This window comes from Gorilla gorilla, chromosome 11 (assembly GCF_029281585.2).
Source record: "Gorilla gorilla gorilla isolate KB3781 chromosome 11, NHGRI_mGorGor1-v2.1_pri, whole genome shotgun sequence".
Lineage (NCBI taxonomy): Eukaryota > Metazoa > Chordata > Mammalia > Primates > Hominidae > Gorilla > Gorilla gorilla.
In genome coordinates, this window is record NC_073235.2 from 62,682,562 (window position 1) to 62,702,925 (window position 20,364).

At 40.1% G+C, this 20,364-nt stretch overlaps 1 protein-coding gene across 2 annotated transcripts in view; it reads right to left on the reverse strand.

Annotated features, from left to right (window-relative positions):
• ITGB6 (integrin subunit beta 6) overlaps positions 1-20,364 on the reverse strand; it is a 99,473-nt gene that overhangs the window by 69,021 nt on the left and 10,088 nt on the right. For both annotated transcript variants that reach the window (XM_004032696.4, XM_019022437.3), the window contains exons 5-6: positions 4,187-4,352; positions 2,783-2,944 (exon numbers count right to left, since the gene is read on the reverse strand). In XM_004032696.4, the coding sequence (XP_004032744.2) occupies positions 2,783-2,944; positions 4,187-4,352 (328 nt within the window). The remainder of the gene's footprint in view (positions 1-2,782; positions 2,945-4,186; positions 4,353-20,364) is intronic.

Here is a 20,364-nt window from a genome sequence, read left to right on the forward strand (position 1 = left end):
TGAGGTGGAATGAGGGTTGCTGAGGTATGACATACTATGACATTCCCGTACTAATCCTTGGGTTTGGTTTTACTGCCATTTTAATATCACAAGTTGGTTGCATGGAATCCTGCAATATTTTTACAGGACAATTGAAAACTACATTGTACTTCTGTTCCATTGGCATATTTGTTCCCAAGTGATATGAGTACTTTATAAAAAATAAAAGAAGCTTAATTTTTAAATTGGAATATGGACTTTACTTTTCAAGTTTGGAAAATATTATGTGGCATTTGCCCATTATATGAATCTAAATGTGAATAATGTACAGAGGAAACTCAAGTGAGGTACTAGCCTGCTAACAATTAAATTAAGAATATGTTAATTATGACAGAAGTCAGCCAAAGGGAGGAACACTGATAAATAAGCCTTCCTGTACACTAATACGGAATATTCACATATTCTCAGTACTACTGGAGTATTTTCATCTAAAGCCTTCTTTAGGCACAAGGTTCAAGTTGAGAGAAAAGTGTAGTTTTGCCTAAAACACTGCAATAAATTACCCAACTGCAAATGGCTATGTCATATGTGATTTCCATCACATTTGGATTTTTATTAATAGAGATACCAAATATTATCCATTTCCTCTGCTTTTCAACTGCGTAAAAATCCTTTACGCTGATGCCTAAATCCCTCCAGTGCCAGTCCCTCCTTATCTCCACGTGTTCCCACACTCCTTAGCTGCTGTGCGTGTGTAGCCAGGATCACACCACATAGTCCTTCGAAGGTGAGCGAAGCTGGTTTTCTATTTGAATCAGATCTGTTGGTTTAATTCCCACAACCATACTGTAAGTTCAAGGCCAGGAACCACCTTGTATTATTTTTTGGCCTGAGGAATCTGGCCCGAGGTTTGAGTACACAGGAAGTGCTCAGAGGACCCGGGGGCTATGTTGCAGGCAGGCATAGATACGGTCTCTGGCTTCTGTGGATTTGTTGCAACTTATTCAGAAAGAACAACTTGAACATTTATTAGCTGAGAAGTTCATATTAGGCAATAAGTAGTGTTAGCTTTTATGAACTTGCCTCGTTCCAAATGGAGCTTTTTGTGGTGCTTTTGAGAAGTTGCAAGAAAAGGGTAATGAAAAGGGGATAAATTTTCCAGTTTCTTGCCCCTCACTGACTAAAAGACAACATGCGGCTATCCTCACTGATATTGTAATATGAAAAGGCAGAGTATGTGATTAAAGAATATACACATTTGGGGAATACTACTGATCAAATGTTTGGGGAAAACATTCATGTCGAAATTTAGAAATTTAGGTCAAGGAATAGTAGTGAGTGATGAACTGTTAAGAGTTTTTAGAGAATAGTTTTCCAATTGACATTAGAATTCTAGGTTCCCTTCTCCCTCTTTCTCTCCCCCTGCACCCCCACCCTCTTTCTCTCTCCCCCACCTACACCTCCACAGCATTGTTCTAAGAAGTCACTTAAATTCTCTGTACCATATTTCCCCAAGTGTTAAATGGGGAAAATATGACAATCTCAGACTGCTGCTTCAGAAATCAAATCTATTTTTTTTTGTTTTTTTTGGAGACGGAGTCTCGCTCTGTCGCCCAGGCTAGAGTGCAGTGGTGCGATCTTGGCTCACTGCAAGCTCCGCCTCCTGGGTTCACACCATTCTCCTGCCTCAGCCTCCTGAGTAGTTGGGACTACAGGCGCCCACCACCACGCCCGGCTAAATTTTTGTATTTTTTAGTAGAGACAGGGTTTCACTGTGTTAGCCAGGATGGTCTCCATCTCCTGACCTCGTGATCCGCCGCCCCGGCCTCCCAAAATGCTGGGATTACAGGCGTGAGCCACCGCGCCCGGCCTCTATTTCATACATTAGTTGGCACCCACTGTGTTATAGGCACTGTGCTATCAGGAAACAGAGATAATAAACCAGGCCTGGACCTGAGGATTGTGCAAGAAAGACAGACAGATGTAAGAAAACATATTTCTACATAAAGATGCACAAGAACACATCTGCGTATGCAACTGAAGGGAAAGACAATTGCTTCAGAGACTGGCAGAGGTCAAAGAAGGCTCTCTGGGGGCAGTAATGACTGAACTGGCTTTTCAAGGATAATGAAGAGTTTCTCAGCAGGCTAGGAGGGAAGGATATTCTAGGCAGAGGGAATAACATGTGCACAAGCATGGCAGCCTCATGGTCTGTTCAGGAAAAGCAGCTGGATACATAGGGGTCTATTGAGGAGATCATGCATGTCCAAAGAGCTCTGAAATTTTTTCCTGGTTTTACAAGAGTTAGCTGTTTTCTTTGAATGTCACTAGCATTTTATAAATGACAAAAAATAAGCCAAAGGTTAACAAGCACCAACCAAACCATACCTGACTAGTTGTTACCCATGGAACATGAAAGCATGGCCTGATTCAAGGACCATCATTCACTGCAAATCCTATGTGGCTACTGTTCTGGTCTGGGTCCCTCCTTTCTGAGGCTGTGGCTGAGAACAGAATGAGCTGCCTGCATTGCTTCACCAGCACCAGGCTTTTTGAGAAGTTGGGGAGGTTCTGGGATCATGGGATTCATAGCAGATCTAACTTCCCACATGTCCCACCGTCCACCTATGCTCCGGTGGGAACCTCTGAGGATGGTGAGAATCGAGCTGGGGCAACTTGTTAATCCCACATTAGAAAATGTGCACTGCTTTCACCAAGCGTATGTTATTTCACATGTATTACACTAGTTGTTGCTTCGTTCTACTTATAGCCCTGAAAACAGTACAGAGTGCAGGTTACACACCAAGACAGTTGACATGGAGTATTCATTCTTGCTGTCCAAGTGACAGAGCCCGTCATTAGGAATGACGATGCCTGCTAGTTTGCTGTCCATTCCAAAATGAGAATCAGCATCACTCACAAAGACCAGGAGGTGGAGGGAATCATTCCTCCAGCCAATTTTTTCCTACAGTGAGAAAGAAACATTTGTGTGATATTGGAGGGAGGCAGGCATTTATTGAGTGTGGATCAATTATGCTTGGACACATTTAGGTTATAAAAATAATATTGCTAGTCTATTTTAGCCTTTTTATCTATTGTGAATTGATAATATTAATGTTTTTAATAAACATGAAATTCTGTGACATTTGCTTTTTCCTGGATAACATTTTCATATGATTTATGCTTCAGAAAAATATAGCTCCACTACAATCGGTATGCAGTTAATCTTGACTTTTACATAGTTCAATTATTTTTACTATCCAGCTTTCAATTCTCCAAAAAAATTGAGCAGAGGAGGTCATAGATGGTCCCAAATCCAAATTGAAGCCAAACTCGTCAAAATGCAATGTTAAAAGGGCTCAGAGTAAGCCTGTTTCATTAAAATGTCACCCAACATTTAGGCACATATTTCTCTTTCCAATGATGTCATCCAAAAATTATGAACCTAATACAAGGATAAGAATTGCTTATGAAAGTATGGCCCGAAGGTCCTGTTAATTAAAATTGTCTGTTGTTGGTGTTTAGTAAAGCCCTCCCCTTTAATTAATATTAGTCCAGGAACTAATTGGGTAAAAAAGCATCCTGGCTCTTCCATCCCACCTTATCCCTTTCCTTCCTCCTCTAATTCCTTGGCCCTCCCACCTTCTAGGAGCTTCAGCCCTGTTTATTTCCTGATATTTTTCACGAAGGGCTGTTGCCTAAAGACAGGGGAATCATTCTTGTGGATACTTGTCAGATAGTCAAGGAGGAGCAGAGTTCCTGTGATGTTGTAGAGACAGCAAACTTCTGAAGCTTATTGTTGGTTCAAAACAATAGCTATGTAGTCATATGTATGAACATATACTGACTTAGAGCATTTTAACTTTTTAAAATAAATGTTCTACCCTTGATTTTTTTATCATGATTAATCCAAAAACTAATCTGATCTTGATCTTTGAAAATTAATCATGCATAGCTATTGTTTCAACTAAATTTTCCCAACACGACAATTTTCTTAGATTATTCAAATAGTAGGCATAAAGGACAGTCCCCATTTCAACATGATTTAATTAAACATTTGGTAAAAATTGTGTATTTTAAGAAAAATATGAAATATAGAAATTTAGAGATCAAAGGAAAGGAAATTAGCTAATCTTTTTGAAGTAGAATTATTAATAAGAGATGAATTTTATGTTAACAGAGTGAAACAGCACTCCCTTCAGCATACCTTACACACAGCAGCTTGCATAATTGCATCAAATCCACCTTCGGGTGTGTCAATATTAGCAGAAATTTTCTGATTCTTCACAATTTCATTGAATCTTTCAGCATCATTTGTCAATGGCAAAATGTGCTTGAATCCAAATGTAGGTAAACAGAAGTATGGAATACTACTGCAAAAGTAAGATGCAAAAATACTGTTGATGAAATATGATGCCACACACAATTAATGGATCTGATAGCTTAGCAACATTCTCCTAAATGAAGATTAGTTTTTCTAAAGGGCCTGACTTTGCAACTCAGCTATGAATCTCACTGTTAAGGTTGTTGACATCATCCCCAACCCTTTCTATGTTGACCATATTAGCTGACACTTATTTAGAGCTTATTGTGTGTCTTGCACTGGCTCAAACTCAGATAACAGATAATCAGGTGATCAGACTCCAGTGTGTGTGTGTGTGTGTAATCAGTACCTTCTATGGGCTCCCAACCAAAATTCACCACTAAGTTAATACAACGACAATTCCTTTGTATTCTGATATCTCAGGCTGTCATCAAGTGTGAATCACCCTGTAGCAAGACAAGAGAGGAACCTGTCTTCTTTTTCCTCTGCTCCCTCCTGTACTCCCAGGTCTGCCTGCCAAGGGCCCAACAATTGTAGCAGCATTCTTGATTTGAGAGTCCAACTCTACTGTGATTGAATAGGCCAGCCTAGAAATAAAACCACTACTTAAAGTACAATGTTACGATGAAATCTGCACCAAAGATATTACAGTAGAACACAAAGGGCTGATCATGAGTTCAGCCACATCTTATTTTGAAAGCAAGTTTCTAGCTGTGCATGAAACTTTGGGCAAGTTACTCAACACTTCTGAGCTTTGGATTTTAAAATGCGGATAATCGTATAGAGGAGAGGTTCTCCAACTGAGATCCCTGGCCCAGCATCATGAGCATCACCTGGCAAATTGTTAGAAATGCAAAATCTGAACCCCTACCCAAGACCTGCTGAGTTAGCTATGCTGGGGGTAGGCTCACTGGCGTGTATTGTAAGCCTTCTGGATGCATGCTAAAGTTTGAGAATCACTGGTGTAGAAGTGCAAAGAGACAAAAAGGCATAGCGTGGTGAGGGAATGATGTGCTGCCCGGGGATGAACTGGTTGATTCTTAATATGGGCACATGTGGGGCCTGGGCCTTGGCTCTGCAGGTCCAGTAGCTTACTTTGTCAGCACGAGAAGGTGCATTTTTCAATGTTAGGCTTCAGTTCGTCAAGTTCATCTGCCTGAGGTATACAGTTGATCTTCATTATTCACAGATTCTATATTTGTGAATTCACCTAGTTGCTAAGATTTATTTGTTACTCCCTAATTAATACTTGCCGTGTTTTCAGAGTCATTCGTGGACATGTGTAGACAGGCAAAACAGAACAACAAAACAAAAAAACCCAAAACAAAGCATCTCCCTATATGCACATTCCCAACTGGAATCAAACACGGTGGTGCTCTGCCTTCTTATTTCAGGCCTCCAACTCTAAGCCAGTGTCTTTTTCACGGTCTACATAGTACCACCTTTCTTTCATTTTTATGCTTTTCATGGATGGTTTCACTGTTTAAAATAGCCCCCAAGCATAATGCTGAAATGCTGTTTAGTGTTCCTAAGTGCAAGAAGGCTGCGATGTGTCTCATGGAGAAAATAAGCTGTGTGAGACAAGCTTCATTCAGGCATGAGTTATAGTGCCTTCGTCTGGAGTTCAATGTTTATAATTCAATGAGATCTATTACATGTGGCATCTTTAAACAGAAGCACACATAAAATAAGTTTGTGTAGTGATTTGTTAATGAAAATGTGATAGCCAGAGGCTCACAGGAACCTAACCCTATATTTTCCTTGGGAGCAATGATTCAATATTCCATAATTCATTGCTTGGGGCAAGTTTGCAGAACATGACTACCATGAATAATGAGAATTGACTGTGTGTACAGATAGATCAGAATGATCATGGACTCTTTCACACTGAGTAAGGATGCTCTCACCGGGACCAGAATGCTGGTGCCTGTGAGTATCATCATTTTCTTCCTATCAGTAGACTTTCCTTGAAAGCAGGTGAGGTTTGGATGTGTCCCCAGGCTTCAGAACTAGGGGAAATGGAGGAACCCAGCACTGAATGGCATAGCCCAATATGTCCCAATACGACCACCCCAGAATGGATGTTCTTGGTCACTTCTGACCCCTCCCCCATCTGTGGTCCACTTCCTCAGCTAACACAAATTTGAAAAGCTCTCGCAACCAAAGGGACTGGAAGCTCTGGAAGTGTGTTGGCCGAGGCTCTTGGATGGATGTGGCTCACACTGGCCTCTGTGACATCCCCTTCTCTGTCCTGCCCTAGCCCACTAGGCCTCTCTGTCCTTTCAGCTGCATCAATACACCTAGTCTACTGGGTCCAGGGGCCAGTCTGTCGCTTCCAGGTAATTTTTAAATTTCCTTTCCTAATTATTATGTTTAACTTTAACTCTCAGAAGATAACCTTATTCTCTTATTTTTAATATTGTTCATCAGGTTTCATTGAAACTCTAAAGTGCTGACCACAGACTGTATCTACCTAGCAGGATTGTCATGAGGCTTGAATGAGATCAAACAGGCAAAGAATACAGCATGATGAGCTTTTCAGAGTTAATGCATAATAAACATGATTGTCATTTCTTACATAAATCACTTCACACAGTCTAGAACAGACCTAAGTACAGATAACGGATTTGGCTAATGGTATCTCTAGAATAATATTTTTTCCTGATTAAAATAATAAGGCAGGTTCATTGAAGAAAATTGGGGTTTTATATGAAAGTGTAAAGAAAAGAATCAAAAACATAAATTGTAATTGTTGTGAGATGAATCATAGTTTATTTGATCATCTTTCTATTGCTGAGCATTTATTTTGAACATTTTTGTAATTAAATAATATAGTGATCCTTCTACATACATATTTACAAACTATTCCATATCCTTGCTTAAAATAAATTTTTTGATTGTGAATTGGTGGGTTATCTTTTGACTCGTATTACCAAACTCTTCCAAAAAAGTTTGTATCCATTGCCATCTGTGGTATTAGTGTATGGCATGGCATCATTTTTTTTTAAAAAAACTATACTAGTTGATTAGCAAAAAATGGCATTTGTTAGTTTTAATTTTCATTTTATTATTACTAAGATTGAGTGCTTGTTTCTACTTATTAACATTTTGTATTTCTTCTTTTGTTAATTGCTAGCTGATATCCTTTGCTATATTTCTTATTCTAATTTAATTTTAAGAACCATCCTGGCCAGGCCCTGTGGCTCACGCCTGTAATCCCAGCACTTTGGGGGGCCGAGGTGGGCGGATCATGAGGTCAGGAGATAGAGACCATCCTGGCTAACACGGTGAAACCCCATCTCTACTGAAAAAAAATACAAAAAAATTAGCCCGGGGTGGTGGTGGGTGCCTGTAGTCCCAGCTACTCAGGAGGCTGAGGCAGGAGAATGGCGTGAACCCGGGAGGCGGAGCTTGCAGTGAGCCCAGATTATGCCACTGCACTCCAGCCTGGGCGATAGAGAAAGATTCTGTCTCAAAAAAAAAAAAAAAAAAAAAAAAAAAAAAAGAACCATCCTAAAAATATTAAATTTTTTTCTTTGTAGTTTGTCTTTTAATTTTGTTCATGATGTTTTTGGATATATATCTTAAAAGTTTTGATGCAGTCAAACTTCTTCCCACCTTCAAATCTAAGATGCATTTTTAAAGTGTGATATAAGAAAGGAGCCTGATTTTTTTCAAAATATTTAACTAGTTAAATGACAATAATGCAGTATATTTCTTAATTGCCCTTACAGCACTTGAAGTAGCTGTGGGTGGTAGAAAATACATCGGATTTAGAATAAAAAGAGCGAACAGTTATCTATCTTATTTTTTTGGAGATGGAGTCTCACTCTGTCACCCAGGCTGGAGTGCAGTGGCATGATCTCGGCTCACTGCAACCTCTGCCTCTAGGTTCAAGCCATTCTCCTGCCTCAGCCTCCCAAGTAGCTGGGATTACAGGCTCACGCCACCATGCCCAGCTAAGTTTTGTATTTTTAGTACAGATGGGGTTTTATCATGTTGGCCAGGCTGGTCTCGAGCTCCTGACCTCAAGTGATGCACCCACCTCGGCATCCCAAAGTGCTGCGAGTACAGGCGTGCACCACTGTGCCCGGCCAGTTATCTATCTTTGGGCAAGTTATTCAACACCACTGGCCTCAGTGTCCTCCTCCATAAAATGGGAATGATCATAATATCTATTTCACAAAGTTGCCATGACGATTATATGAGATAAAAAGTATGTAATCATGTTAGGTACACCATTGTGCCTGGGACCTAACTATTCTTGGAAATTGTTTAATCTATTATTTGCGGCTACTGGTTCATACCATACCGAAATGACATTTGAGCATCTTCCAGATCCACAGAAGTAGCAGTCCTATTTTTTGTGAGAGATTTGCATCTTTGTTGGTTAGAATTATCTGCTATGTAGATTTTACTAGAACTCTGTGCCTTTGGAAAGTGGAATGAAATTTTAATTTAACTCACTAAAGAAATTCAAGTGATAGGAGAGCTAAAGCAAAACAGAATGTCAGAGATGGCTCACGCCAGGGAATTTTGAGTGCAGATTGCCCATGTTTTGATCAGAGTTCATTTTCTTTTCTCTCTATCTTTCTCTCTCTCTCTCTTTTTTTTTTTTTTTTTTTTTTTTTTTGAGACAGGGTCTCCCTCTGTAGCCCAGGCTGGAATGCGGTTGTGGTGGCACAATCTCAGCTCACTGCAACCTCCACCACTGGGGTCAAGCAATTCTCCCACCTCAGCCTCCCAAGTAGCTGGGACTACAGGTATGTACCACCATACCCAGCTAATGTTAGTACTTTTTGTAGAGATGGAGTCTCACCATGTTGCCCAAGCTGGTCACGAACTCCTGAGCTCAAGCAATCTGCCCGCCTCAGCCTCCAAAAGTGCTGGGATTACAGGCAAGAGTTCATTTTCTAACAAATGTTCATATTTTGTTGTTACTTTCTTAGCCTACCAATTAAAAGAAATAGGCACCTCTCACCAAATTACTTGATTTTGAGTCCCTAGATAAAAAGAGATTTGCATTTAAAATGCAAAATAATGATAAAACACAATATAAAGAAGTACTACTTCAATTTTTTGTTAAAATTTTAAATAAATATTTACAAAATAAGACTATAATCACATATACTAAAGCATTAATATCGTCTTTTCCTGAGTGAGGTTAGAAATGATTTTCATTTCTTACTTTTGCTGTATTTTCACATGGGCTTATTACCTTTGCAATAAGAAACTATATAACATATATTCATATATGTTTATGTGTGTGAACATAGAGGAAATCCATTCTAGCATTTCTTTTCTTTTTCTTTTTCTTTTTTTTTTTGAGATAGAGTCTCACTCTGTCGCCCAGGCTGGAATGCGGTGGTGCCATCTCAGCTCACTGCAACCTCTGCCTCAAGTGATTCTCCTGCCTCAGCCTCCCGAGTAGCTGAGACTACAGGCATGCACCACCACGTCCAGCTAATTTTTTTTTTTTCGGTATTTTTAGTTGAGACAGGGTTTCACCGTGTTGGCCAGGCTGGTCTCAAACTCTTGACCTCAGGTGATCTGCCCGCCTCGGCCTCCCAAGTGCTGGGATTACAGGTGTGAGCTACCATGCCCGGCCCATTCCAGCATTTCATGCTTAGTTTCCTCTTTTGCAAAACTACAATGAACTCACTATTGGTGTAAATTCAAAACAAAACAAAAAACACCACAGTATACATAAAATGATGTTTAAAAAATCTTTCGGCTGGGCACGGTGGTTCACGCCTGTAATCCCAGCACTTTGGGAGGCAGAGACAGGTGGATTACTTGAGGTCAGGAGTTCAAGACCAGCCAGACCAACATGATGAAACCCTGTCTCTACTAAAAATACAAAAAAAAAAATCAGTTGGGCATGGTGGCACACACCTGTAATCCCAGCTACTTGGGAGGCTGAGGCAGCAGAATTGCTTGAACCTGGGAGGCGGAGGTTGCAATGAGCCAAGATCATGCCATTGCACTCTAGCCTGGGCATCAAGAGTGAAACTCCACCTCAAAAAAAAAAAAAAAAACCTTCAAAATGTTGCTGTATCTTAGACAACAGCAAAAGAAATTCTTTTCAAAAATGTAAACCACTTCAGCATTTTTAACAGGGTGAAATAAATTTTTAGTGTCTCTCCATCCACTGAAAATAAATGAGCTACTCCATAAAACATAAAAATTAGATTAAAGAGGTGGGTTTTCTTTCTTTTTATAGAGCCTTGGACACTCTCTATGTTGCCCAGGCTGGACTCAAACTCCTGGGCTTAAGCAATCCTCCAGCTCTGGGACTACAGGCATGTGCCACTGCACCTGGAAAAAGGGTGGCTTTTATTTTTATTTGTATTTAACTTTTATTTTATGTTTAGAGGTACCTGTGTGGGTTTGTTATATAGGTAAATTGTGTGTGATGGGGGTTTGGTGTGGTTTTTAAAGGGTGGTGCACAGACCCATGAGGGTCCCTGAGACCTTGCAGGAGGTCCTTCACGTTAAACTATTTTCACAGTAATTCAGAGATGTCATTTGCCTTCTTCACTGTGTTGACATTTGCACTGATGATATGAAAGCAGTAGTGAGAAGGCTGGTAAGATGATCAAATAGGAACAGCTCCAGTATGCAGCTCCCAGTGAGATCAACGCAGAAGGCAGGTGATTTCTGCATTTCCAACTGAGGTACCCAGCTCATCTCACTGGGACTGGTTAGACAATGGGTGCAGCCTACAAAGGGTGAGCCGAAGCAGGGTGGGGCGTCACCTCACCATGGAAGCGCAAGTGGTCAGGAACTCCCTCCCCTAGCCAAGGGAAGCTGTGAGGGACTGTGCCATGAGGAATGGTGCATTCCAGCCCAGATACTTCGCTTTTCCCATTGTCTTCACAACCCCCAGACCAGGAGATTCCCTCGGGTGCCTATATCACCAGGGCCCTGGGTCTCAAGCACAAAACTGGGTGGCTGTTTGGGCAGGCAGCGAGCTAGCTGCCGGAGTTTTTTTCATACCCCAGTGGCGCCTGGAATTCCAGCGAGACAGAACCGTTCACTCCCCTGAAAAGGGGGCTGAAGCCAGGGAGCCAAGTGGTCTAGCTCAGCAGATCCCACTCTCATGGAACCCAGCAAGCTAAGATCCACTGGCTTGAAATTCTCGCTGCCAGCACAGCAGTCTGAAGTCGACCTGGGACACTGGAGCTTGGTAGGGGGAGGGGCATCTGCCATTACTGAGGGTTGAGTAGGCAATTTCCCCTCACAGTGTAAACAAAGCCACCAGGAAGTTAGAATTCGGCAGAGCTCACCGCAGCTCGGCAAAGCCTCTGTAGCCAGACTGCCTCTCTAGATTCCTCCTCTCTGGGCAGGAAATCTTTGAAAGAAAGGCAGTAGCCCCAGTCAGGGGCTTTTAGATGAAACTCCCATCTCCCTGGGACAGAGCACCTGGGGAAGGGGGCGACTGTGGGCACAGCTTCAGCAGACTTAAACGTCCCTGCCTGCCAGCTCTGAACAGAGCAGTGAATCTCCCAGCACAGTGCTTGAGCTGTGCTAAGGGACAGACTGCCTCCTCAAGTGGGTCCCTGACCCCCGTGCCTCCTGACTGGGAGACACATCCCAGCAGGGATCAACAGACACCTCATACAGGAGAGCTCCAATTGACATCTGGCGGGTGCCCCTCTGGGCCAAAGCTTCCAGAGGAAGGAACAGGCAGCATTCTTTGCTGTTCTGTAGCCTCCGCTGGTGATACCCAGGCAAACAGGGTCTGGAGTGGACCTCCAGCAAACTTCAGCAGACCTGCAGCAGAGGGGCCTGATTGTTAGAAGGAAAACTAATGAACAGAAAGGAATAGCATCAATATCAACAAAAAGGACGTCCACACAAAAAACCCCATCCGAAGGTTACCAACATCAAATACCAAAGGTAGATAAATCCAGGAAGATGAGGAAAAACTAATGCAAAAAGGCTGAAAATTCCAAAACCCAGAATGCCTCTTCTCCTCCAAAGGATTACAACTCCTTGCCAGCAAGAGATCAAAACTGGACGGAGAATGAGTTTGATGAATTGACAGAAGTAGGGTTCAGAAGGTGAGTAATAACAAACTCCTCTAAACTAAAGGAGCATGTTCTAACCCAATGCAAGGAAGCTAAGAACCTTGAAAAAAGGTTAGAGGAATTGCTAACCAGAATAACCAGTCTAGAGAAGAACATAAATGACCTGATGGAGCTGAGAAACACAGCACGAGAACTTCATGAAGCATACACAAGCATCAATATCTGAATCAATCAAGGGGAAGAAAGGATATCAGAGACTGAAGATCAACTTAATGAAATAAAGCATGAAGACAAGATTAGAGAAAAAGAATGAAAAGGAACAATCAAAGCCTCCAAGAAATATGGGACTATGTGAAAAGACCAAACCTATGTTTGATTGGTGTACCTGAAAGTGACGGGGAGAATGGATCCAAGTTGGAGAACACTCTTCAGGATATTATCCAGGAGAACTTCCCCAACACAGCAAGGCAGGGCAACATTCAAATTCAGGAAATACAGAGAAAACCACAAAGATACTCCCCAAGAAGAGCAACTCCAAGACATATAATCATCAGATTCACCAAGGTTGAAATGAAGGAAAAATGTTAAGGGCAACCAGAGAGAAAGGTCGGGTTACCCACGAAGAGAAGCCCATCAGACTAACAGCATATCTCTCTGCAGAAACCCTACAAGCCAGAGGAGAGTAGGGGCCAATATTCAACATTCTTAAAGAAAAGAATTTTCAACCCAGAATTTCATATCTCGCCAAACTGAGCTTCATAAGCGAAGGAGAAATAAAATCCTTTACAGACAAGCAAATGCTGAGAGATTTTGTCACCACCAGGCCTGCCTTACAAGAGCTCCTGAAGGAAGCACTAAATATGGAAGGGAAAAACTGGTACCAGCCACTGCGAAAACATACCAAATTGTAAAGACCGTCGACACTATGAGGAAAATGCATCAACTAACAGGCAAAATAACCAGCTAGAATCACAATGGTAGGATCAGATTCACACATAACAATGTTAACCTTAAATGTAAATGGGCTAAATGCCCCAGTTGAAATACACATAGTGGCAAATTGGATAAAGAGTCAAGACCCATTGGTGTGTATTCAGGAGACGCATGTCACGTGCAAAGACACGCATGGGCTCAAAATAAAGGGATGGAGGAAGATTTATCAAACAAATGGAAAGCAAAAAAAAGCAGGGGTTACAATCCTGGTCTCTGATAAAACAGACTTTAAACCAACAAAGATAAAAAAAGACAAAGAAGGGCATTACATAATGGTAAAGGGATCAACGCAACAAGAAATGTTAACTATCCTAAATATATATGCACCCAATACAGCAGAACCCAGATTCATAAAGCAAGTCCTTAGATACCTACAAAGAAACTTAGACTCCCACACAATAATAGTGGGAGACTTTCACACTCCACTGTCAATATTAGACAGATCAATGAGACGGAAAATTTACAAGGATATTCAGGACTTGAACTCAGCTCTGGACCAAGCAGAACTAATAGACATCTACAGAACTCTGCACCCCAAATCGACAGAATATACATTCTTCTCAGCACCAAGTCGCACTTATTCTAAAATTGACCACATAATTGGAAGTAAAACACTCCTCAGCAAATGCAAAAGAATGGAAATCATAACAAACAGTCTCTCATACCATAGTGCAATCAAAGTAGAACTGAGGATTAAGAAACTCACTCAAAACCACACAACTACATGGAAACTGAACAACATGCTACTGGGTAAATAACGAAATGAAGGCAGAAATAAAGAAGTTCTTTGAAACCAATGAGAACAAAGACACAACGTACTAGAATCTCTGAGACACAGCTAAAGCAGTATTTAGAGAGAAATTTATAGAACTAAATGCCCACAGGAGAAAGTGGGAAAGATCTAACATCGACACCCTAACATCACAATTAAAAGAACTAGAGAAGCAGGAGCAAACAAATTCCAAAGCTAGCAGGGGACAAGAAATAACTAAGATTAGAGCAGAACTGAAGGAGATAGAGACACAAAAAACCCTTCAAAAAATCAGTGAATCCAGGAGCTGGTTTTTTGAAAAGATTAACAAAATAGATGACCACTAGCCAGAATAATAAAGAAGAAAAGAGGGAAGAATCAAACAGACACAATAAAAAATGATAAACAGGATATCACCACTGATCCCACAGAAATACAAAGTACCACCAGTGAATACTATAAACACCTCTACACAAATAAACTAGAAAATCTAGAAGAAATGGATACATTCCTGGACACATACACCCTCCCAAGACTAAACCAGGAAGAAGTTGAATACCTGAATCAACTAATAACAAGTTCTGAAATTGAGATAGTAATTAATAGCCTGCCAACCAAAAAATGCCCAGGACCAGATGGATTCACAGCCAAATTCTACCAGAAGTACAAAGAGGAGCTGGTACCATTCCTTTTGAAACTATTCCAAACAATAGAAAAAGAGGGAATCCTCCCTAACTCATTTTATGAGGCCAGCATCATCCTAATACACAAGCCTGGCAGAGACACAACAAAAAAAGAAAATTTTAGGCCAATATCCCTGATGAACTTTGATGCGAAAATCCTCAAGAAAATACTGGCAAACCGAATCCAGCAGCACATCAAAAAGCTTATCTACCACGATCAAGCTGGCTTCATCCCTGTGATGCAAGGCTGGTTCAACATACATAAATCAATAAACATAATCCATCGCATAAACAGAACCAAAGACAAAAATCACATGATTATCTCAATAGTTGCAGAAAAGGACTTCGACAAAACTCAACACCTCTTCATGCTAAAAACTCTCAATAAACTAGGTATTGATGGAACGTAAAATAATAAGAGCTATTCATGACAAACCCACAGCCAATATCATGCTGAATGGGCAAAAGCTGGAAGCATTCCCTTTGAAAACCTGCACAAGACAAGAATGCCCTCTCTCACTACTCCTATTCAACGTGGTATTGGAAGTTTTGGCCAGGGCAATCAGGCAAGAGAGAGAAATAAAGCAAATTCAAATAGAAAGAGAGCAAGTCAAATTGTCTCTGTTTGCAGATGACAAGATTGTATATTCAGAAAACCCCATCATCTTAGCCCAAAATCTCCTTAAGCTGATAAGCAACTTCAGCAAAGTCTCAGGATACAAAATCAATGTGCAAAAATCACAAGCATTCCTATACACCAATAACAGACAGAGAGCCAAATCATGAGTGAACTCCCATTCACAACTGCTACAAAGAGAATACAATACCTAGGAATCCAACTTACAAGGGATGTGAAGGACCTCTTCAAGAACTACAAACCACTGCTCAAGGAATAAGAGAGGACAAAAACAAATGGAAAATCATTCCATGCTCATGGATAGGAAGAATCAATATTGTGAAAATAGCCATACTGCCTAAAGTAATTTATAGATTCAATGCTATCCCCATCAAGCTACCATTGACTTTCTTCACAGATTTAGAAAAAACTACTTTAGATTTCATATGGAATCAAAAAGGAGCCCGTTTAGTGAAGACAATCCTAAGCAAAAGAACAAAGCTGGAGGCATCATGCCACCTGACTTCAAACTATACTACAAAGCTACAGTAACCAAAACAGCATGGTACTGGTATCAAAACAGATATATAGACCAATGGAACAGAACAGAGGCCTCAGAAATAATGCCACACATCTACAACCATCTGATCTTTGACAAATCTGACAAAAACAAGCAATGGGGAAAGGATTCCCTACTTAATAAATGGTGTTAGGAAAACTGACTAGCCATATGCAAAAAACTGAACTGGACCCCTTCCTTACACCTTATATAAAAATTAACTCAAGATGGATTAAAGACATAAACATAAGACCTAAAACCATAAAAACCCTAGAAGAAAATCTAGGCAATACAATTCAGAACATAGGCATGGGCAAAGACTTCATGACTAAAACACCAAAAGCCATGGCAATAAAAGTCAAAATTGACAAATGGGATCTAATTAAACTAAAGAGCTTCTGCACAGCAAAAGAAACTATTATCAGAGTGAACAGGCAACCTACAGAATGGGAGAAAATTTCTGCAATCTATCCATCTGACAAAGGGCTAATATCCAGAATCTACAAAGAACTTAAACAAATTTACAAAAAAAAAAAGCATCAAAAAGTCGGCAAAGGATATGAACAGACACTTCTCAAAAGAAGACATTTATACGGCCAAGAAACATATGAAAAAAAGCTCATCATCACTGGTCATCAGAGAAATGCAAATCAAAACCACAATGAGATACCATCTCATGCCAGTTAGAATGGCAATCATTAAAAAGTAGGAAACAACAGATGCTGGAGAGGATGTGGAGAAACAGAAATGCTTTTACACTGTTGGTGGGAGTGTGAATTAGTTCAATCATTGTGGAAGACAGTGTGGCCATTCCTCAAGGATCTAGAACCAGAAATACCACTTGACTCAGCAATCCTGTTACTGCATATATACCCAAAGAATTATAAAGCATTCCACTATAAAGACACATGCACATGTATGTTTATTGTGGCACTGTTCAAAATAGCAAACACTTGGAACCAACCCAAATGTCCATCAATGATAGACAGGATAAAGAAAATATGGCACATATACACCATGGAATACTATGCAGTCATAAAAAAGGATGAGTTCATGCCCTTTGCAGGGACCTGGATGAAGCTCAAACCATCATACTCAGCAAACTAGCACAAGAACAGAAAACCAAACTGCATGTTCTCACTCGTAAGTGGGAGTTGAACAATGAGAACACATGGGCACAAGGAGGGGAACATGACACACCAGGGCCTGTCGGCGGGTGGGAGGCTAGGGGGAGGGATAGCATCAGGAGAAATACCTAACGTAGATGACGGATTGATGGGTGCAGCAAACAACCATGGCACATATATACCTACGTAACAAACCTGTACGTTCTGCAAACGTATCTTAGAACTTAAAGTATAATAATAAAAAATAGAAAAAAACAATGCTTCTCAATACTTTAAGATTTGTCTGATGAGAATGGTAGTGATATTAACAAATGTGATTTTTTTGATATTGTATCATGAAATCTGGAAGGTCTGCATAGCTCACTGAATCAATATTTTACAAAGGACAAAGCATCATATTACAAAATCACACACTGGTTAAAAAAATCCATTCAAAATGAAAAGAGACCAGTGGCTTTTCATTTTAACAACATGAAACATTCACTGATGTTTCAGATTCCTCACTGAAACTACTTTCACCTGTTATCTAGTTTTACCTGTTATCTACTATCACCTGTTATCTAGTTTGAAGGTAATATCAAAGAAGAATATCCACAGTCATTGAAAAAAGCTATTATATGCTTCTTCCTTTCCAACTATATGTTTACATGAGGTTTGACTTTCTTCATGGAATTCAATTTTTGAAAAAGGCAAAAGATTAAATGCAGGAGCAGATAGAGAATCCAGTTGTCTTCCATTAAATGAGATGCTTAAAGAGATTTCTGAATATGTAAAACAGTGCCACTCCATTTTAGAGCAGAAGGCCTGTTAATTTTTGTTTTGTTTCAGAAAATACAGTTATTTTTCATAAAAACATATTACAGTAATATGCAGTGGGTTTATTATAGTTATTAAATAAATCAGTAGATAATTATTTTAAAATGTTTCTGTTTTACTTTCTAGTATGATGATTATGGGTATATATGACCATAATCATAAACTAAAGCTCTTGGGGCTCTTAATTTTTAAGAGTCTAAGGGAGTCCTGAGATCTAAAAGTTTGAGGACCACTAGATTAAAATAACTAGAGATTAGTAAGTGTTAATGAGAGCGAGAAAAAATTAACATTTGTTTTGAATGTCTGTTTTGTTCTGAGTTCATTTGGTTCTCACAATTACTCTAGGAGGTCAATATTATTATTCCCATTTATAGGTAATGAGACTGAGCTCAAAGAGAGTAATTGTTTATCCAAAGTTATGATTGTAACCCAGGTCTGAAAAATCCTATGCTCTTTCCTTTTACCTCTAATTGCCTTCCTACTAAGACCATTTTATTCTACAATTATAAGGTTTAGTTTGATCAGAGGATTGACTTTTTATCTTGACATGTATATGTATGTATGTGTGTACAAGGGTATACTATCTGGACAGAGAAACTAAGAGAGTTAGGGCTATAATGGAAATGGAAAACATATAATCTTGCCACAAAAAAGAACTTGCTATTTACCACCTTAATGGTAAATTTTGACAATAATAATAATCTTCAGAAAATAGGACATATTGAACCTTTTAAGAGATCAAATAGATGATTCTCCTTCAGGTCTCCAATTTTTGCACCCCCTGCAGTGCTCTGGTTTCCCCCTAATCACACCCTGTTGTTGTTAATAGTACCTCTTATTTATTGAGAACATATCATGGTCAGGCCTAATGCCAAATGCTTTCAATCGTTAACTCATTCAATTCTTTTTTTTTGTTGTTAGATGTAGTCTCGCTCTGTCACCCAGGCTAGAGTACTGTGGCTCAGTCTTGGCTCACTGCAACCTTCGCCTCCCTGGTTTAAGTGATTCTCCTGCCTCAGCCTCCTGAGTAGCTGGGATTACAGGCATGTGCCCCCATGCTTGGCTAATTTTTTTGTATTTTTAGTAGAGACAGGGTTTTACCCGATTGGCCAGGCTGGTCTCAAACTCCTGAACTCATGATTCGCCTGCCTTAGCCTCCCAAAACGCTGGGATTGCAGGCGTGAGCCACCACACCTGGCCAACTCATCAATTCTTAGCTGAAGGCATCACGCTACCTGACTTCAAACTATACTACAAGGCTACAGTAACCAAAACAGCATGGTACTGCTACCAAAACAGAGATATAGACCAATGGAACAGAACAGAGCCCTCAGAAATAATGCCGCATATCTACAACTATCTGATCTTTGACAAACCTGAGAAAAATAAGAAATGGGGAAAGGATTCCCTATTTAATAAATGGTGCTGGGAAAACTGGCTAGCCATATGTAAAAAGCTGAAACTGGATCCCTTCCTTACACCTTATACAAAAATTAATTCAAGATGGATTAAAGACTTACATGTTAGACCTAAAACCATAAAAACTCTAGAAGAAAACCTAGGCAATACCATTCAGGACATAGGTATGGGCAAGGACTTCATGTGTAAAACACCAAAAGCAATGGTAACAAAAGCCAAAATAGACAAATGGGATCTAATTAAACTAAAGAACTTCTGCACAGCAAAAGAAACCACCATCAGAGTGAACAGGCAACCTACAGAATGGGAGAAAATTTTCGCAACCTACTCATCTGACAAAGGGCTAATATCCAGAATCTACAATGAACTCAAACAAATCTACAAGAAAAAAACAAACAACCCCATCAAAAAGTGGGCCAAGGATATGAACAGACACTTCTCAAAAGAAGACATTTATGCAGCCAACAGACACATGAAAAAATGCTCATCATCACTGGCCATCAGAGAAATGCAAATCAAAACCACAATGAGATACCATCTCACACCAGTTAGAATGGCAATCATTAAAAAGTCAGGAAACAACAGGTGCTAGAGAGGATGTGGAGAAATAGGAACAATTTTACACTGTTGGTGGGACTGTAAACTAGTTCAACCATTGTGGAAGTCAGTGTGGCAATTCCTCAGGGATCTAGAACTAGAAATACCATTTGACCCAGCCATCCCATTACTGGATATATACCCAAAGGATTAGAAATCATGCTGCTATAAAGACACATGCACACATATGTTTATTGCGGCACTATTTACAATAGCAAAGACTTGGAACCAACCCAAATGTCCAACAATGATAGACTGGATTAAGAAAATGTGGCACATATACACCATGGAATACTATGCAGCCATAAAAATGATGAGTTCATGTCCTTTGTAGGGACATGAATGAAGCTGGAAACCATCATTCTCAGCAAACTATCCCAAGGACAGAAAACCAAACACTGCATGTTCTCACTCATAGGTGGGAATTAAACAATGAGAACACATGGACACAGGAAGGGGAACATCAC